General features: G+C 38.5%; 1 protein-coding gene across 1 annotated transcript in view; it reads right to left on the reverse strand.

Moving 5' to 3' along the window:
- Window positions 1-19,066, reverse strand: part of LOC139721480 (uncharacterized) — an 85,226-nt gene that overhangs the window by 28,046 nt on the left and 38,114 nt on the right. Inside the window, exon 2 of the mRNA XM_071632796.1 lies at window positions 7,506-7,647. Within this exon, the coding sequence (XP_071488897.1) occupies window positions 7,506-7,647 (142 nt within the window). The remainder of the gene's footprint in view (window positions 1-7,505; window positions 7,648-19,066) is intronic.

The raw sequence follows: 19,066 nt of genomic DNA on the forward strand, positions 1-19,066 counted from the left end.
TGGGTTAAAGAACAATAACATCAATACAGTGCATTTTGTTCACTATCAGGCAGAGGGCAGTCAATCGATTAGGTAGCAGTGTATGCATCTTCGACACACACTCTGTAGTGCATGAAATATTGTTTTTATAGACCTTCAACAAAAAAAAGCTGCAAGATTGCCTCGAGTAAGTAATCATTCAATGTAGTAACTAACATGACACCATTGATTATGTAGCCATCAACTGCTTTAAATCAATTACCCCAATATTTGCCTACTCACACGAGGCCCACCAGCTCCCAGAGTATTCACAGGTCAAATTCAAAATCTTGGCCAAAAATCAATGCAGTATTTTCACATCTTTGAAAGATACAATGTAACTGTGTGACTGACATTTTGCACAGAGATCAATGTACTGCATACGCCAAATATTTCGTGAGGTTTTTATTTTCGCAAATTTCGCGAGTCAGGAGCTATTTGTGAAATTAAAGACATGCGAAAATATTGACTCTTATGATCCCAATGTGAATGTGACGTACCAGTACGCGTATACTCTTCTCCGTTCAGTACAGGACTCCACGATCGCGAATTTAACAGCTCGCGAAATCATCGGGAATTCCCGATTCGCGAAAATTTAGACTCGCGAAATATATGGCGTATACAGTATTCCATAAATTCAGCCACAATCAATATAATACAGGTAAATATCTGTTTTTTTTTTTCTCTCTCTTTCTCTCTCTCATTCCAAACAACAAGTATGTTCTTATAACTTTACAGCACACAGATTAAATTCTTCAACCTTACGGGGGGGGGGGGGGGGGGGGATCTGATTTTACATATTATATGACACAGCAGTGTCAGAATTGTCTTAACAATGAATTATACTGCTAATTTTGTGTTAATTGTGCATTACATCGAAATTACGTTGGTTTGCACAAATTGTACAATTTGTTATGCACTGTGACTATACGTTACAGCAACCTTCAAAATCACATGCTACATCTACACATTATATATTATATTAGGAAAGTTACATAGTAAAGTGCAAATACTTGCTCTCCACAATATAATTCTGCTGGTTTTTATTGTTTTTCAAACTGTAGATCATTTCTATTATCATTTGTAGAATATCTACAAAAGATAACAGCTTATCATACATTATTTTACTAGTTTTATGGTTTGAATTCTGCACTATGTACAACAAGCCCTCTCCATGCTTTAAATTCACTAATTCTACTCGTTTTCTTAGCTAGAACCATTTTCTTTATTCAACCACATTTGGCAAGAATAAAATGAATTAACAAACACTCATTATGGAAAAGGATGCTATATAAATCAATTTGTCAAGCTGTAAAAGACAAAAAAAAAATACTTAAACCCATAACAACAATCACATCTTCATTCTGACCATTATATCTACATAGTTATATAGATATTATTCTTTATCTTTTCTATACTATCTCTTTAGATCTACTTTTATTTTCTCTCTGACTTTTTGGGTCTTTGCAATGAAGCTCCTTGGTTTGTTTGTTGTTTTTTTTTGTCATATGTTTTCCTTTCTATGTATCTATAGCTGTATTGTGGTTGAGCTACTTTCTTGTTTTGCTGATGCAGAACATGTGAATGCTACTATATTTCATCTAAACTTGGTTTAGACCTCAAAGAAAATATAGCACTTTTGCAGACAAAACAGCTTTCAAGCCAATGAAAGATAAACATAGAATGGCAATCATGGGATAGTCTGCTTCTAAAGATCTTTGTGAGCATTTATTGCTGAAATGCAATACAGCAAAATTGTAGCAAAAACATTGTAAGCTTTTGCTGTGATGTCAATCTTATGACAAAGTTATGGCTATCTATCTCGAAAATAACCAGGAATCAAAACACATTGGTTTGTGCGTGGCTGTGCATTTGAGCAAACCTATGTGAAGTTGGCACACCATTGACTGAGTTGGGTGTGCAAACCTGGCACACGAAGAGTTAAAAACATAATGTTACTGAGACTATAGGCCAGACATGCTTTTCTTGCATCTCTTAGGGTCTGTGGGGCGTGTTTTCACATCCGCACCTAGGGGTATAACAACTAAGATGGCACGATCTTCTCTCCCCCAGCATCTCTCTCTCTATGACACTCTAATCTCTCACTCTCTTGGTATCTACTCAATCTATCCATCTCTGCTGTCTACCAGCTTCATCCCATGCACCCATCATCTTCAATCACAGTTTCATGTAGTATGCATGATGGATAAGATTACCCGTCGCTGCGAGAGGAGATACCCCTGTTGCTGTGGTTCCAGCGCATCACGCCACCCCCATCACACCCAAACCATCCCTTTCCCCGGCGGGCCAGCGACAAATTATGGGTTAAGAAGTATCCGAGGGAAGGCAGTGGGTCGGAAGCTCACACCAGCTCTACATGCCCCTGGGGCGCATCATAGTCGGTCCCGTCAGATGGCGTACATTTCATCCCCAATTTGTGTGCACGCCTCCCTCCGTTGATGCCTCCTCCGGTGGCGGGCAAATCAAGATGAGGTGACGGACGACCAGACATATTGCAGAACAGACCTGAGTGATACCTCCTCTCAGTTTTGTTCTACTCTTCCATCCCACCCTTCTCCCCCTCTTCCCCCCACCCCCCCCCCCACCTTAATTCCTCTGGCTAAATCCTACCCCAAGACCATCTTCCATCCTCATCCCTAAAGACTCCACTGGGTAGTAAACAACATTTCTTTTACAGCCAGAGACAAATATACGTTGCTCGTCGACAACATTTCAGAGCTCTACCAGGCTTTCTGGAAGTCATGCTTCATACGTATCTAACACTGATGGTAATGTCAAGGTGAACTGAAACAGCAAAATGTCACTCTGCATACAAGTCCATGCTGTCCTAATTCAATTCTTCCCATGAGCATGACTTTAAATAGGGATTTCAGTACATGTGCACTAAAATTTGACTGGATGACAATGCAAAATACTTGCCCCTTCAAGACCTTGTAATTTGCGAAGATTAAATTACTTTAAAATTTTGTGCCCAAAATCAAATGAAAGTTGACAGTGAATGATATATAGTGCAAAAGCAAGCCCTGCACAAAAACACCAGAAGAAAATGGAGACCTGATCAACTATGATCAAATAAAAACATCCTGGAGTTTGTTGAAAATGAATCATATTCATATCCCTACATGCTGGTCCCACAGATGTACTATTTCAATTTGCAGCATAATTTTGTCGACTTTGTCCTATTGATCAGAAAAGCACAGAATGTTATGAAAATTTGCCTACTTAACCTAAGAAGCATGATCCATAGCTGTACTGTACGAGCTGAAATTTTCGCGTACAGATATTTTCGCGAATTACTACTTGGAGGACATTTTCACGTGTTGTTAATTTCGCGGTTGCAAGGGTCTAACTCGGCGTAGTTATTTGCGCGTTTAATATTTTCGTGTGTTGTTATTTTCGTGGTTCAAAGGCAATTCGCGAAATTCGCGAAAGTAAAACCACCGCGAAACTTTCAGCTTGTACAGTATTTCTTTTCTTCTCTGGGAACAAGCAGCAGAGGGTATAGCAGACCTACATGAATAGAGTGCAGCTTCATTTGCTCACCACATAAACCACTGCACTGGCTTTAGGTCTCAGGAAAAGAGAGAGTGACAAATACCACAATCTAACAATTGTCCTTCTGAGTGAGCAAGGCCCCTTGTGGAAATGTTCATTTGATATGTAAAATTACTGTCATATGACTTTTAACATAAAGGGGGAACACAGCCTTAATTGTAATGGGGATGGGGACCTTCTAATGGGAATCCCCTACAAAACTTTGCTATGGCTTGAAGTACATTGTACACCTGTAAAAATTTGATTCGCAATAATGATGGATCTAAACAGACAGATTGGACTAATTCTTACCACAGAGAATATTTCACAAAGTCAAAACTTAACCCTTATACAGTATTTGAAGGATCATCAGCGTGATCAACATCAAAGATTCATTCACCTTGCAATGGCTAGAGAAGACTTCTCCTTGTATTATAAGGAAATAGGACATTAAAGTCTACTTTCTGTCCTAATTGTCTCAATCTATCAGCTGTTTGAAATAGAATCATCTTGAGATGATTGATGGTGGTAGAAACTAGAGCGGCTTGCAAATTAGAGAGTCCTTACCTATCAAGTTACATTCATAAGTTGTATTAATGAAGCCCACTTTGTCATTTCCAGTATCTGGTTAGGCCCAGGCCAAGTATAATATTGTTGTCATAGATGAAAGAGAGAGGGGGGGGGGGGGGGGGAATGGGGCTGTAAGCTTTAGCACAGGTAGGAACTGCATACACATTACACACTTTTTGTCTTTTCTAATTTTCTCAAATTCATATATTGCACATTTTCTTACACTAAAACTAGAAAGACGAATTATATTATCAACCACATTACGAGTACATATTTTTATTCGCTGAATAAGAGGCAATGGCATAGAAAGAGACATTGACTGTGGTTTGCAGGAAAGGACGGGGCACTTCCATGTCGAAAGTAAGCCATCAGAGAGGCTGTAAGAGAATCACCTAGATGACCTACAGTAAGACAACAGATCAACTAATCGACCATCAAAACCTGCACTGACCTGGGAGAGGAAAAGTACATTGGAATTGCTGGTACAAAGCGTACACGCTGTATAACTACAGTTTTGTTGTTGTTGGATTTGTGTGTGTGTGTGTGTGTGTGTGTGTGTGTGTGTGTGTGTGTGTGTGCGTGTGCGCAGAATGATGTATCACTTCATACCTATCTGCAGTTGAAACCTTGACGGATCACAACACATCAATCAAATGATACAGTAAATTAAGAAGTAGCTAACTGAATCATTTCAATGGCACCCACTCAACACATGTTGGAACACATGACTTTCCAAAGAGGGAAACTTGATGCCAAGATATGTTACTTAAAATCAGACTTGTATCGTAAACTAATATAACAGTACAGACTAAGCTTATCTCGAGAGACATGACTTAAAATCATCTGTAAAAATTCAAGGAAAGTTTATTGATACAAACTTTAAGATCAATAGAAAGTCAGTTACTCAATAGTTATATCAAATCACACTAAATTCATTACCTGTTTCTCATTTTTCTCAAAGAATAGAGAAATTATTCTTTATAATGTAATACACATGCATCTATGATAAAACCTGAAAAGAATAAGAAATGCTATGCAACATTACTATAAAATTATGATAAATTGATATCATGTTGTACAGTAGAAAACAAAAGTAGGAGTAACATGATGGAACTCACATTAGAGCAAACATGTATGGCTGAGGGACAACTAGGAATAGCATGGTGTACTCTATACGGCAAATACTTCGTGAGGTTTTTGTTTTCACAAATTTTGCAAGCAGGTGCTCCTCATGAATTTAAAGACTCTCGAAAATATTGACTCTCATCCTGACATGAACGTAACATGCACACATACAATGTACATTTTTCCATTCAGTATCGTACTCCACGATCACAAATTTAACCATTCCCAAAATTGTTGGGAAGTCTCGATTTGCGAAAAATTAGACTCGCTAAAGATATGGCGTATACAGTATACTCTGTGATCACTTCTAAACAACCTACCATTGTACGGTGATTGAGATTTCTCTAGCCTACCACTCCACATTTCTTTTTTTTCAACTAGTCCTTGATTTCTCTATTTCTTGGGGTAAAAACAACAATTTCCAAGACCCTGCCTGCGATATATTTGGCACATAATGCTTTTATACATTTCCCAAGACACAGTAAATCAAGGTTCTTGTGCAAATTGAAAGGAAGCTACGTGTAAACTGCAAACAGGTTCTACTGGTACTTGGCAGACATTGTAGTCATGTTACCTATCGATACAGTTCTAGAATACTCTTTTGACATTGGGCCCATGATACAGCATGTTACAAGAACTTGCTCAGTAACTAGCTGTGATTCCTCAGCATTTGGCTCATACTTTGTCTAACTTCTCTTTGATTTCAACTAATTTGCTGCTAATGTGAACAATTTTTTTCATCAAACCAAAATCCAGTTTTAGATTATCTGCATATTGCATCCCATCCCAACATCGACCAAATTTTGCCTTCACTTTGTCAACTCTGCATCTGTTGAAGCTAAGCCCAAACCACCATCTCAGCTCAGCAACTAATGATTTTAAGAAATCCTTAACTCTGTTATCTTTTTTTTTCTTAATCCTTGAGGCATCTTTTGTCATCTAACATGCACTATGGAGTTACCTTCTGTTGGGCTCCCTTCCCACGCCCATAAAAATTTGTCTGCAAATGGCACTTGGCATTTATAACTGAATTTTTAGCAGAAGATGGCATTTCCCAGCATCATGTAATTCAATCTGAGAATGGTATTTTGCATCAACGAGCATTATGTGAAAATCGTATTGAATATATCATTTTATTTTATCTGAAGATGCAATTTCATATCAGCATTTTATTTGAAAATGACATTTTTTGTGATAAACTTGAAGATAATCTGAAGACAGCACACACAATAATGATAGCATGCTCCAAATTTTAGCTATGATAGTCCACGGGTAAGTGGTAAGAATTAAAAGTCTTCCTCATAGATCAAGCCATTTTTTATTCAGTCTTATAGAGTCTTTCCATTCACATGAGATAAGCGAAAAAAAGTCTGGATTCTTCAAGCAAACGATACGTTGCGAGAAGCAGTTTAGAAAATCAATTCATTTTATGACATGTATGGGTTGCCATTTCACGCAAAAGTGAGCACAGTTCTGTACGACACCCAAGGGACAGTCTGCGGATGTGGAAAAGTAGTTAATCAGGGTAACTGATACATAATGAACTATCAACTGGATATTGTGATGTTACCCCATGGGTCATTCTCATATAAACTAGGCCAACTTGCATTTTGATGATTGAATATTAGTGTGTGTGTGTGTGTGTGTGTGTGTGTGTTTATGCGTGTGTGTGTGTGTGTTTATGTGTGTGTGTGTGTGTATACATATAGAGTGCGAGGAGTCTTGACAGTGTACAGAACCAGTGTAGCTCCTTCATTATTTGCTTGGATCTTCTTGCACTGTACACATCTGTACATCAATGGTCCAAAATCAAGACTTCACCACAAACCTAGCTACGAGTGGCATACATGTACACTCACACACGACGCAAATTGCTGCTTGCCGTTCTGACATAAAGACAATAACAAAGCCCACCGCAAGTGAAGGCCATGCCTGAATCTCTGTGAAAAGTAGGAAATAGCGCCTTAAATGTATATTGGGCATTTTTTTCGACACTTCACTTCCACCTGTACAATGTTTATAAGAGTGCCAAGCAAATAAATTCATAATGTATTTTGGAGTAAATTCCTCATTAAGATCAAGAGAGTGCAATTCATTTCTTGGTATTCATGCGCTTTGTTCAAATACCCAAAGAAACGAATATCTCGTTGGTGACATTTTATCTGAGCACACTATCATAGCACATTTAGGAGTGTGCCAGTATCAGGTATCAAACAAAAACAACAAAAATCACTTACCTTTGGCATTCTTCGGACAGGTGCTCCGGCATGTGATACTCACAATCCATAATCTTGGTAAGTGTTTCGCTATCGTTCGTTTCGTTGAATGGGGGTTCCCCGCATACCAACATGTACAGTAACACACCCAAACTCCATATATCTGCAGTAAAAGAGAGAGTGCAGATAGGAAAAATGCATGAACACCATAATAAGTATTACCATCTCCTTCAATAATTATGTCTCAATGGATGACATGAACACATATCAGTTACTGTCCAGAAAAGATGATTATGGCTGAAGAAGAAAGCACTTGCAGCAAAATAATAGTTTCTACGTAAGCATCTCCATAATGGCCATTAGAAAGTGACTGATTGCTTTATTAAAGTTCTCATATCCACAAAACAAAAGTGTTGAGGGACCATACTTCTTACAAACTTATCTAACTGGAGCACTCTACGAATCCCATCAAAACACACCTGTGTTTGTTTGTTTCTTTACTTTACTTTGAACAAAAGAAAGAAAAACACATCAAAGCCAAATAAACACATTCAATACTTCTGTGCACTTTCTAAAAGAATGAATCTTTAACTTGACGTTCACTCTAGTGTATCACAGATCAGTTTGATTCGAATCCATATACTAAAACATCATACTTGAGTATTTGAATTTCATAGAAGCTGACCACAAGTGAACAGACTTACACTTATTGTAGATTAAATGGCCTTTTTAAAGTAAGAAATTGATGCAAAAATCTGAAGAACAACACTTTTTTGTTTAGTATTGTCACGACATGTAACTTTGCTTGCTCTTATGCAGATTTTTATTAGAATACTGATTGCACAAACTGTTATTTAATTATATCTAATCATAATTCTTGCCCATTTGTCCCACTCCCCTATGGTTATTTTTGGTATGTCTGGGTCCCTTTCTTTTGGATGTTCTTTTCTTGTCTTTATTCATTGCAAATCGGGGTGTTTTTTTTTTTTATGTGACTCGTGTTTTATGACACAGTGTATAATGACATACAGCTTCAACATTGTAAATTTGGTTATGGGATCAGCCTCGAAAGGCCAATGGCCTACTGCTGATTTCCTCCACCATTTTATTTTAATTGTTATGTCAATCTTCAACACACACTTCTTAACTATGATTATGTATTTACCCAAAATAATTTTTGGATTGTATATGTATATAATATGTTTGATTTGATTGATTGTCTATCTGTATATTTTTTAACTGAACTTGTGGAAATAAACTAATTTGAAATCTTTGTTTACTACTTTACTCCAGTCATTTTATAAAGTACATCCCGCTTAGGTATTCTTGACATACTGAATAACAGCATCAGATTTTCATGATTTCATCCACCAACTCTGCTCGTTCTATGTTAAGCTTTCATCACATATCAAAGGGAAATATCAAAAGAGCTGAAGAAGACATTCAAACTTCTAGGTAAGACAATGGTGTCTTTGTACACTGTACACGACCAAGTTTTTTTTTTTTTTCCCTCTGGACCCTTTTGATTACGTGACTTATTTTGAACTTTCCATCCTGTGTCACTGGGCATAATGAAAAAAGAAGAAGGAATAAATACGAGAGAGAGAAGGACAAAAATTTAATAAGAATATGCCCTCATGACATATCAGAGTAGGAACCAAGTACAGAACTTCACCAACCCAACACTAGCTAGCAATGACTGTAGCCAGATATCAAACAGGCGTATGAATGGTAACCCCCCGGGGATCGGGAGTGCATCCTAATTGAAATTTGCCCCTGGTACACACAGAGAGTGCTCGCTGTAATATTGGCGCAGGTTTCAGCGGCTGGTCCATAGTTGACTGGAGGGAGTCGGGGGGGGGGGGGGGGGGGGGAGGGCAAAGAGATTGCAAGTCCGCACAAACGACTCTGCTGGAGAAAAGGAGCCTGAAAAGGGGATATATTCGTCGGAGACTTACCGCCACAAATTCTTCGCCGACATCAATAAGGTCAAGAGAATAGTAATTCAATTGTTCCGCATTACTGAGGAAGCCCGGCACTTCACGCGTGAACAGATATGAACATAGCTTGAACGTCCTTTGCATTCTTCATTGGGGAAAATTATTTCAGCGCATGATGCTTTATTACACCACAAATTGCATCATAAAAGATAGCTTCTGAACATTACGTAGATAAAGGTTACCAGGTACTCATAAATACAGAGTGTCATTTCAAATCATGCCAGTACTATACTAGAGACTGATTGCTAATTCTTACCTCCAACAATCTTGAAATGAACAAGAAAGTTAGGAGAATTGGATGTAAGTAGATATATACCTGTGGTATATTCACAGATGCCTTGATATTTTACACGCCTAAAATAGAAAGGCAAATAAACTAAGATGGACTATTAGTACATCGCTGTGCAGATGGTTCCAAAAAAGATCTTGAGAAACAATAAGAGCAGCTTACATACAATGTAATACACACAGAAAATATGTAGCATGTCTGAAAGGCTCATGAGCATCCAACATTACATGAGAATGGCTTTAATAATCATCAAGACTTAGTAATTTGATCACAGTCATTTCAGACATTTCAAGTACAGTTGAACCTCTCGTATCCGGACAAGTCGGGACCGGGGCTCATCCGGATAAGGGATTTGGCCGGATACGGGAGACTCAATGCTTTATACATGTACATATACATACACATGTACTGATGTAGCCCATTGTAGTACCACATGTAGTAATGTGTATACTGCAACCTTTTCATTGTTACATTTGGGGATGTTTGGGGATGTTAAAATGTCTGAAGGTAAGCAATTTGGAAGGAAATTTGATGTAATGTATGTTAATCATGTTGGAAGTAATATGTAATTCATGTGTGTTTGTGTAGGAGTTCTCAAGGAGTTGGGGAATCCCCCTTTCCTCCCGTAATTATTTAAAAAAAATCACGGCGAGATTGCGTCCGTATAATAGAGAGATCCGGATAATGGGAGGCCGGATAAGAGAGGTTCAACTGTACCTAACCTAAGCTTGCTTGCACTGTATCAAAGTTGAGCATCATCAATTATCACTGCTGCAATGATGGCAGCACAGCATAAATCATGAGCAGGGAACGTCAACAATTGCGGCAAATTGCAGCAAAGCGCCATCAGTCTTGGAAATGATTTTGAACATAAATGAAAAGCCGAGAATGAACGAGAACAGGTAATGACACCCGACAGTAATGACAGCTAACTAAAGAGCTCCCGCAGCATGTGACGCATGGAGGGACAAAAGCTGCAGCACTTGTTGGAACACAAATGAGAAAAATCAGAGAGTCCATTAATGAGCTAATTGCATGTTGCACGAGGTCCTTTTGCGTCATGCAGACGCATGCACGAGGCAGGGTTTTCACATGACTGAAGGTAGTTCTGGCGTGGCTACACATCAAGGGTAGTGTCTACTCTTGAGCAAAAACCATTCAAAATGGTTTGTCAGTGACAAAATTTTATTCACTGGCATCATTTCTTCCATTTATCTATCATTAACAATTCTCTTATGACAGAAAACTAGAGCTCACCATATGTACATGGTGCTACCTCTACAAAGTAGGTGCAAGGTTCACACTGACGTAGACAGTCTTTTGATTACTACATACCAACTAAAATCACCACTCCCATTATTGTGATAATGATGATCATAGTTATCATTATCCTCATTACCATTAATAATTGACATCATAATTATGATTACCAGGATTATCATCACTTCTTTAAAAGCAATCATGTGATAAACAGAAATATTTTGTCAAGTACAAATATATACATATATATATCCATGTGTATGAATGTGTATGTGTTGTACTATATAAACATTAATTAAACAAGAAAATAAATTGTACACAGTGCAGAGAAGAAAGGACCCCACTGCATTCAGAGTAGAGAGTCACAGCTGGGAGAAGAAAAGAAGGCTAGGAGAAATTGAATATCATTAGGTAGGAGAGAGGGGGAATGGAATGAACTCCCCCATTATAAAAAAAAAAGATGGAAGAGAGAAAATGATAATACAAAACACAAAACAATTTGGTACTCTTCAATAGCTCTTATCATTTCATAGCATTTGGCAGAGTAACCCAGAAGGGCAGAGCAGACAATGGAGAGGAGGAGAGGGGAGGGGAGAGGTAGGTAAAGCAACAAAGGTAGCACATCTCATTGACGTCACAGAGCTCTGCATCCAGACATCACACGGATGCCTGGACATCAAACTGCAGCCGTTATGTCAGAGGAGAGAGTCTCATTCACCAGAATCTCCCATCGAGGACAAAAATCTCCCAGCTAATGATGTACAAATTCTCTTCTTATTTGCAGTTGTATGCTGCCTGGGAAGATTTTTTTAAATCTTTTTTTTTTTTTTTTTTTTTTGAGGGGGAAGTTAAGTCTGATGGAACTACAAATTGTATGCCTCTGGATCTGATGCTACAGGTGCTAACACAGGAAAATTGTGTACTGTGTACGCCAAATATTTCGTGAGGTTTTAATTTTTGGGAATTCGAGTGAGGTGCTATTCGCGAAATTAAAGACATGCGAAAATATTGACTCTGATCCCGATGTGAATGTGACGTACGCGTGTACACTACTCTGTTCCGTACAGGACTCCTGGATCGCGAATTTAACCACTTGCGAAATTGTTGGGAATTCCCGATTCGTGAAAATTTAGACTCGCGAAATATATGGCGTATACAGTATATGCTACGTTTGGCATACAAATGATGTACAGGACAGAGTGGATAGGTGAGAATTGGATGCGCAAGTTTAACTTTAGAACTGTTTAAAACCCAGCAGCGCAGCGAGTGGGTTTTATCCAAAGTTAAACAAGACATCCAGTTCTCACTGATCCATGCAATAAACCTGTGCATCATTCATATTATAAAATGGGCCCATAAATTCATGAAATTCAACCTTTTTCCCCATCATGCATCCAGTACACTCTCAATACCGTACAAGACTTTTCAAATTCTATCGGACACATGGCTCAGTGTGGATCAGTAAAAATTAAGGCATGATAACTGACCAATCAGATTAATGAGATTCTAATGCCCATTTTATAATAACTGTATATAGAGGTGCTGTCTCACACAGCCAGTAAGAAGTGAACTTTGACCCTCTGTAGCACCATCACAAAGTGCGGTGACATTGTACACAAATGGGTTGCCAACGGTAACAAGAGAATGATACCCTCAGTTCTTCTTACATAGCACATCATGCACCTCACACATAGGCAGTCATCTGTGTTAACAGGTGTGGAATTCCACAGTTGTAGTTGAAGAAGAAAAGGTAATGTATATCCTTCCAATGACATTCCTTTCAAGCAAATGAGTTTATCATAACTCACAAGCTTAGATGATACATGTATGTGTGTGTGTGTGTGTGTGTGAGTGTGTGTGTTTATGCATGTTGTGTCAGAATTACTTTCAAATGTTGACGCAGGACAGAACCGTCTCTGCGTCAGAGACAGTTCCGAACAGTTTCTTGGTAACTCGAGGCACATGAAGAATATAATGCATTCACATCACACACAATAGACAACAGACATTGCTGTTTTTCCAAATTCTCTCTGATTGCAATGTATCACGTAAAACAGGTTGACAACAGGCGGCATAAAAGAGTAAAAATATTTCTTAGAAAAAAGGAATTTGTTAATCTCATAAACGTTATTCCACACTATTGCATCATACAGACATTAAAAAAATAACTCCATGGATTTCAGCTGTAATCAATCCATTACAAGTTGTTTAAATGCGCTGTTTTTCCTGATGCCGAGTACTTTGGAACAACATCATGCACAATGCATGGTGTAATTGTTCAGTTGAGCTACACACGCACTCTCCCAGCAAGCGAGGATAACCCTGCCACTATCTGACATTTAGAAAGCATTGTAGCATCTGCAGAAATGTGAAAGCACTTCTAGCATCTTAATGAAATTACTCATCATGAGCGACAAGTAACATGCACATGGATATCATGAAGTATGATTTCTCCATCATTTTCTATACTTTAGCTGCAGAGCAATACTATCTCACCCCTCCCTCCCCTCCCACCCCCCCCCAAAAAAAAATACAGTAAATTTCACATAAAGTCTGTGATATAAAGAAGAAAATCTGTTCTAAAATTGGTGACAGCTCAAAGTAATCACAGCATGCTTTGCCTCAAACAAAGGATGGAGAGAGTTCAATGAACTCTATCAAGAAAGGTCACTGTTCCTCCGTCAAGTGACATTTCACTCAGTCTGTTCATGTGGCTAGCCGCACTGCACATGGAATATTCCGTAATTGCGGGGCAAAACAATCATACAAATTGTACAGCCCCTCAGAGGGTTTAGTTTTCAAGCAATGAAATACAATCTACTCTATAAGAATCAAATTTGAAGGCAATATCTCTTTCTTCTTTGGTGCATTTCATAAACCCACATCTCTGGTTTATGGATGGTCATTAATATCCATGGGAGGCATGTAATTAAATCAATGAAAGATTGATTTTGAAATTTTCCCACAGCAGACATACATGGATTAGAAAGAAGCAGTAACTTCTCTCTATTTTTACGATTCAGCTCTTCACGTTTCAGAAATGTCAAAGGTACAAAAAGAACAAGAAGGCGGCTATTGGACAGAGAATGACAATAAAGCAGGTCCTTTATGTTTCTGTAGAGTGAGAATTTAATTGTCTGTAGCATTTTTTGTGTGTTTGTTTGTTTGTTTGTACGTTTGCTTGTTTATCTTTGCCATACAGCCCTGTCATAAGGTCAGATAAGAAGTGTTGATGTAAGCTATTGACTGAAATAGTCATCCTATCAGGTTATTGAGAAGACTTCATTTCAATCTTTGAAAAGAAAAAAATACAAACCAACAGCAATTCAAGTGAGAGGGACTACCTTGGAGCACCTCTCATGAATACATCAACATTCTGCTCCAGTGGGTTGACCACTAATATTCGGTCTCCCTCTTCCTACAGATGGTCGATGTGAAATGTACCGACCCCAGTCGCACTTTTAATCACTCTATCAGCGTGACCCAATAAGCACAGAATTCCCCGAACTATCTCCTTATCGCGGCAGCCTATAGTGTGTTTGCGATTAACCAACCAATGGTGCATGGCTGTATGAAATGTTTTCCCCACCCAGCCTCCCATCATTGGGCAGTGAGTTCTAGGTCAGTTCCGGGTCCCACTGTTAATGGTTGTTATCGCAAGCAGGGTTGTCACATTCACATTGATTCTATTGTACTAAAGAATCTGGCATATATTACCATGACAAACACCGATGTCACACATGGAAAAACATAGAAATGTACGTAAATGTATATTCCATGGATCATTTAACCAATGGCTTCTACAAACAAATTTCTGTGCTTTGGCGATGGATTTTTACTTTTACAATTTGGATTATTCATTGTTATAGTGTTTAATTTTTATGAGGGAGAATACATAATTCCGTTTCATTTGAGTCTTTTGTTCATCATATTAATATGATTGTTTGCTTCAGTACTGAATTTTTCAAAAGGATCTCAATTACTAGATTTATAACTGATCCTCAACTTAAGAATTTATGAATTCAGTTATTATTTCTGTGTAATATTGGCAATTACTGACAAATTAAGTTGAAAAATTGCTCTTACAGTACATCTATCTTTATCCCCCCCCAAAAAAAAAAAAAAAAATCTGATATAGCCACAAAGCACACACTATTGACATTCATAACACAAACTTACAGTGCTATAAGAAGCACTATTGATTTACAAGCAAGATCAGCCAATATATTTTCATTCTCTCCTGCTTTGGAACGGCGTAAAATGCCCACATCAGCTGTCGCGTGCTTGGCTACAACTGCAGTTGGCGCCCGTCACAAACAATAAGGCAGGAAAAGAGTCTGAGGCGAGGCAGATGCGGCGTGGGACGAAAATAAATTGAGACAATGCACGGCTGCCGAATTGATGCTCATCCCCGGACAATGCCACTCATAGTGATGACCTAAACAACTTCCTGGAAAGTTGACAGCTAGGTTGGGGGGGGGGGGGGGAGGAGAGTAGTTGTGCATAGCAATATATAAACCATGTGATCTATTTCTCATCTTTTTTTTCTTTCTTTTTTTTTACGAAGGGGGAGGAGGAGGGAGTATTGAAGAGAAGTATGCATAGTTTCACTGCCTAGTTTGGCAGCCGTACAATACAATAGCGACCCCAGAAACAAGTATAATCAAAGTTGTGCAGTATGTATTCATAGAAACCCCCAGAGGCCAATCCGCATATTATACAGAATTATAGGAGATAGTTGTTTTATATTTAAGTTATAGTCAGGCGGACTTCTGGCATAGTCTCACTTCAAGCGGCAAACATTCCTTTCCTACTCGCTTAAACCTACCTGTTTGATAGGATAGACATGATAATGCTCTCATGTTTTAGAACCTGGCATGGGACAGATTCATCTTTGGCATGAGTAGCTGGGAAAGCAGGCTATCAATCACTACTCTACATTTATTTTCTTGCAGAAAAGAAATGTAATCTTTATGTAGTCTCAATAAAAACAACAACAACATGATATGTCCTAACACACAACTACCAGAGTTCCTGTTAACAAAGCGTTATGTGTGGTCAATCTTTCTATGCGGTCGCAAGTATTGGCCAATTAGCATAGGTATGAGGAGGAATTTGGAGTCGGTCGGGATGTGGTTTGGGAAAGGAAACTGTATGCATCACAGATTGATTATGTAATAAAAAATGAGCTAATGAGCTGAGCAGGAGTTGCTACAAATCAAAACAATATAGAAGGAGATGATTGAAATCTTTTAGACACGTGCACAATACAGATGAAATAGATAAGCAGTATGATGTATTCTCGACAAATTAAGCAGAGGAAGTACCATCTTTTAGAGTAAAAACAGTTGGGCTTTAAAACAAGCAACTTTCTTCACAAACTTTCTTCACACTGCAGAAAAAAAAGAAAACTTTAACAAGGTAGGAGGGCCATGACAGCCTATGTCAGTAGCAGACATGGTACCACACGATCTGTGTACGTGTCTGTTAAAGACCTTGAGCATTCAAGTCAATTTGGCTGACACAATTAGAAACTGAGATTCATCGAGGTGATGAACTTGGCCTATCTAGACCACAGTACAGATAGGGCCAACACGTAGTCGTGTAGCAACTGTAATGATGAAGCAGTTCTGTTCTTAAATTATCTCTCACCCACATCAGCTGGTTACCAGGAAGTGACTTTTTGAAGTCAACAAAATATGATTTCTTTTTTTTTTAAATTAATAAAACCCCGCTATGTGGAGATAAACACCTACACCAAATAGTCAATATCAGCATGATTATAGATTGACGGAGCCATATGACCACTTGCTCCCCTTCCCCTCCCCCCCCCCCTCCCCCCCCCCCCCTGCCCCCCCTCCCCCCCCCCCCCCCCTGAATCCGGTAACCACTGTTGAGATGTTAAATGTCTAAGGACCACAAACTGTAAAATGCCATTGACTTTACACAGTCAAGTTGCTGATGGTAGTGAATAACTCCATATTTGTGTGTTAAGAATAGCGGACACTCATCTGATTGGCTGATCAGATTTGGGGGGGGGGGGGGAGGGGGGTGGGCGGAAGGAAGAAAGATGTTACATCTGGGTAGTACCCCTGGAAACAAGGTAGAGTATTACAGAACAAGGAGTTAAATGCATGTATATAACTGCTTCGGCCCCATCGACATATGAATGTTTCATGACATCAGTTATCAGCATCGACTCCGTCCATCTCATCACGTCACGGCCGCCGCCATCACTGCTCGCTTGACCTTTACCTAAAGGCCAGTAGGCTCAGTGTGCTTTATTGAAGGCTGCCTTTGCGTACAATTTATACTGCCTCCCCCTTAGCAACCGGGCTGACATCATCGAATCAGTGGATAGTAAGTGTATGATGAGGTACATACATTGAATCACTGTGTCACTTCTTTCCTTCAATCCTCAATGTTACTGTATACGCCAATATTTCGCAAATTTCGTGAGCCTGACGCTAACACTGTGTTTTTTTTGCTCCGTATTTTGGACATTATTACCTCCGCTGAGGGCAAGGAAGTTATGTTTTTGTTGTCCTTGGTTTGCCTGTTTGCAAAACAGCTCAAGTTGCAAACAGATTTGGATCAAACTCATCTGAAAAGACAATTACGACACAAGGAACAGATGATGAAATTTTGGTAGTGATCTTGGAATATTTACGAATTTTTGAAGGATTTTTTAATGTTTTGGCAAATAGGGTCAGTGAACTTGGGAGTTCAAGCTGCGCGTATTTGAGGCTTGAATAAGCGCACTAAAAGCGCATGCACTGCTGCTCAGGCGCCGTGCAGCAGGAAACTGATGAGGTACCCGGTAAACACAAGGCTTCTTCATCACTGGGAAAATTGGGCAATTTTCAGCATGCGTGTATGAGTGGAAAGAAGCTGCTTGGCGGAGGTCTGTACTCTCTACTAGTTCTTTTCTAGTTTTGTAAGAAGAATGCAAATACACCGCAAAATATATTGCAAAACACTGTGGTATTTAGAATGGTAATTCAAACTTTGCATTAAATACTTGTCGGTTGAGAATGATAAGGGTGTTAAGTTGCCACTAAAGCCATAGTGTCTGTAACGTCCTTATCCCTCTCAGTCGACAGTATTTAGGACTGTCATTCAAACTTTACTTGAAATACGTAAGTGAGCTTTGTGTGTGAAGCATGTCACAAAAAACCACATCGCAGTGTAATTCCAAAGTGACCTATGATGTAACACATTTCCTATCTTTTTGCATACCAATATGCATAGTGCTCATCTCGGATAAGGTGTACTTTTGGGCCAGAGAAATACCGTGGTATTTTGGGAATGAGAATGGTATCAACTGAAATACTGTGGTATGATAGTTTGTCAATATAAGAATGGGTGAAAATAAATTGCCATGGCATTTCGAGTGAGTTTCAGTGGATGAGTGGGTTCGTAGCACCTTGCATATTTTGCCAGCTTCCATGTACTTCTCAAAAAACAAAAAGAATTGTCACTAAGAATGAGGAAATAAATTGCCATGGTATTTTGAGTGAGTTTCAGTGGATGAGTAGGTTCATAGCCCTTTCTTTTTTAACCAGGTTCCACATAGTTTAATAAAAACAATAATATCAGTCAATTAATTTCTTTACGATCAACCTTTAAATAACCTTAAGATGATGATACTACATGTGTGTGGTTGAATAATGATAATGATGATAATTACCATCTATATTGCGCTTAATACACAGTTTCTAAGCGCCTTACATATATCACAATTATACCAAAACATAATCTTATATTCAACATAACTACAAAACTCTACAATAATTTACATTGCATCATATACTTCAGCAATAATCAAGTACTAAAATTAACATATTTAATAGACACAAAAAGTAGAAAACATAACAATACCCTTTACCAATGCAAAATTTTGAATATGTACAATTGTACACTGCATTCCAAACTTTGTTTGCATGTCTCTGCTTGTTTCAGTCTCACTTTTCTTTTCTTTTGTTTTTAAGGGATTCAAAAAGACTTTACAAAAATAGAGGCATTGACACAAA

The sequence above is a fragment of the Diadema antillarum genome, unplaced genomic scaffold (genome assembly GCF_040938485.1).
Source record: "Diadema antillarum isolate AM-2024a unplaced genomic scaffold, OU_Dant_1.0 scf00000143, whole genome shotgun sequence".
Classification (NCBI taxonomy): Eukaryota; Metazoa; Echinodermata; class Echinoidea; order Diadematoida; family Diadematidae; genus Diadema; species Diadema antillarum.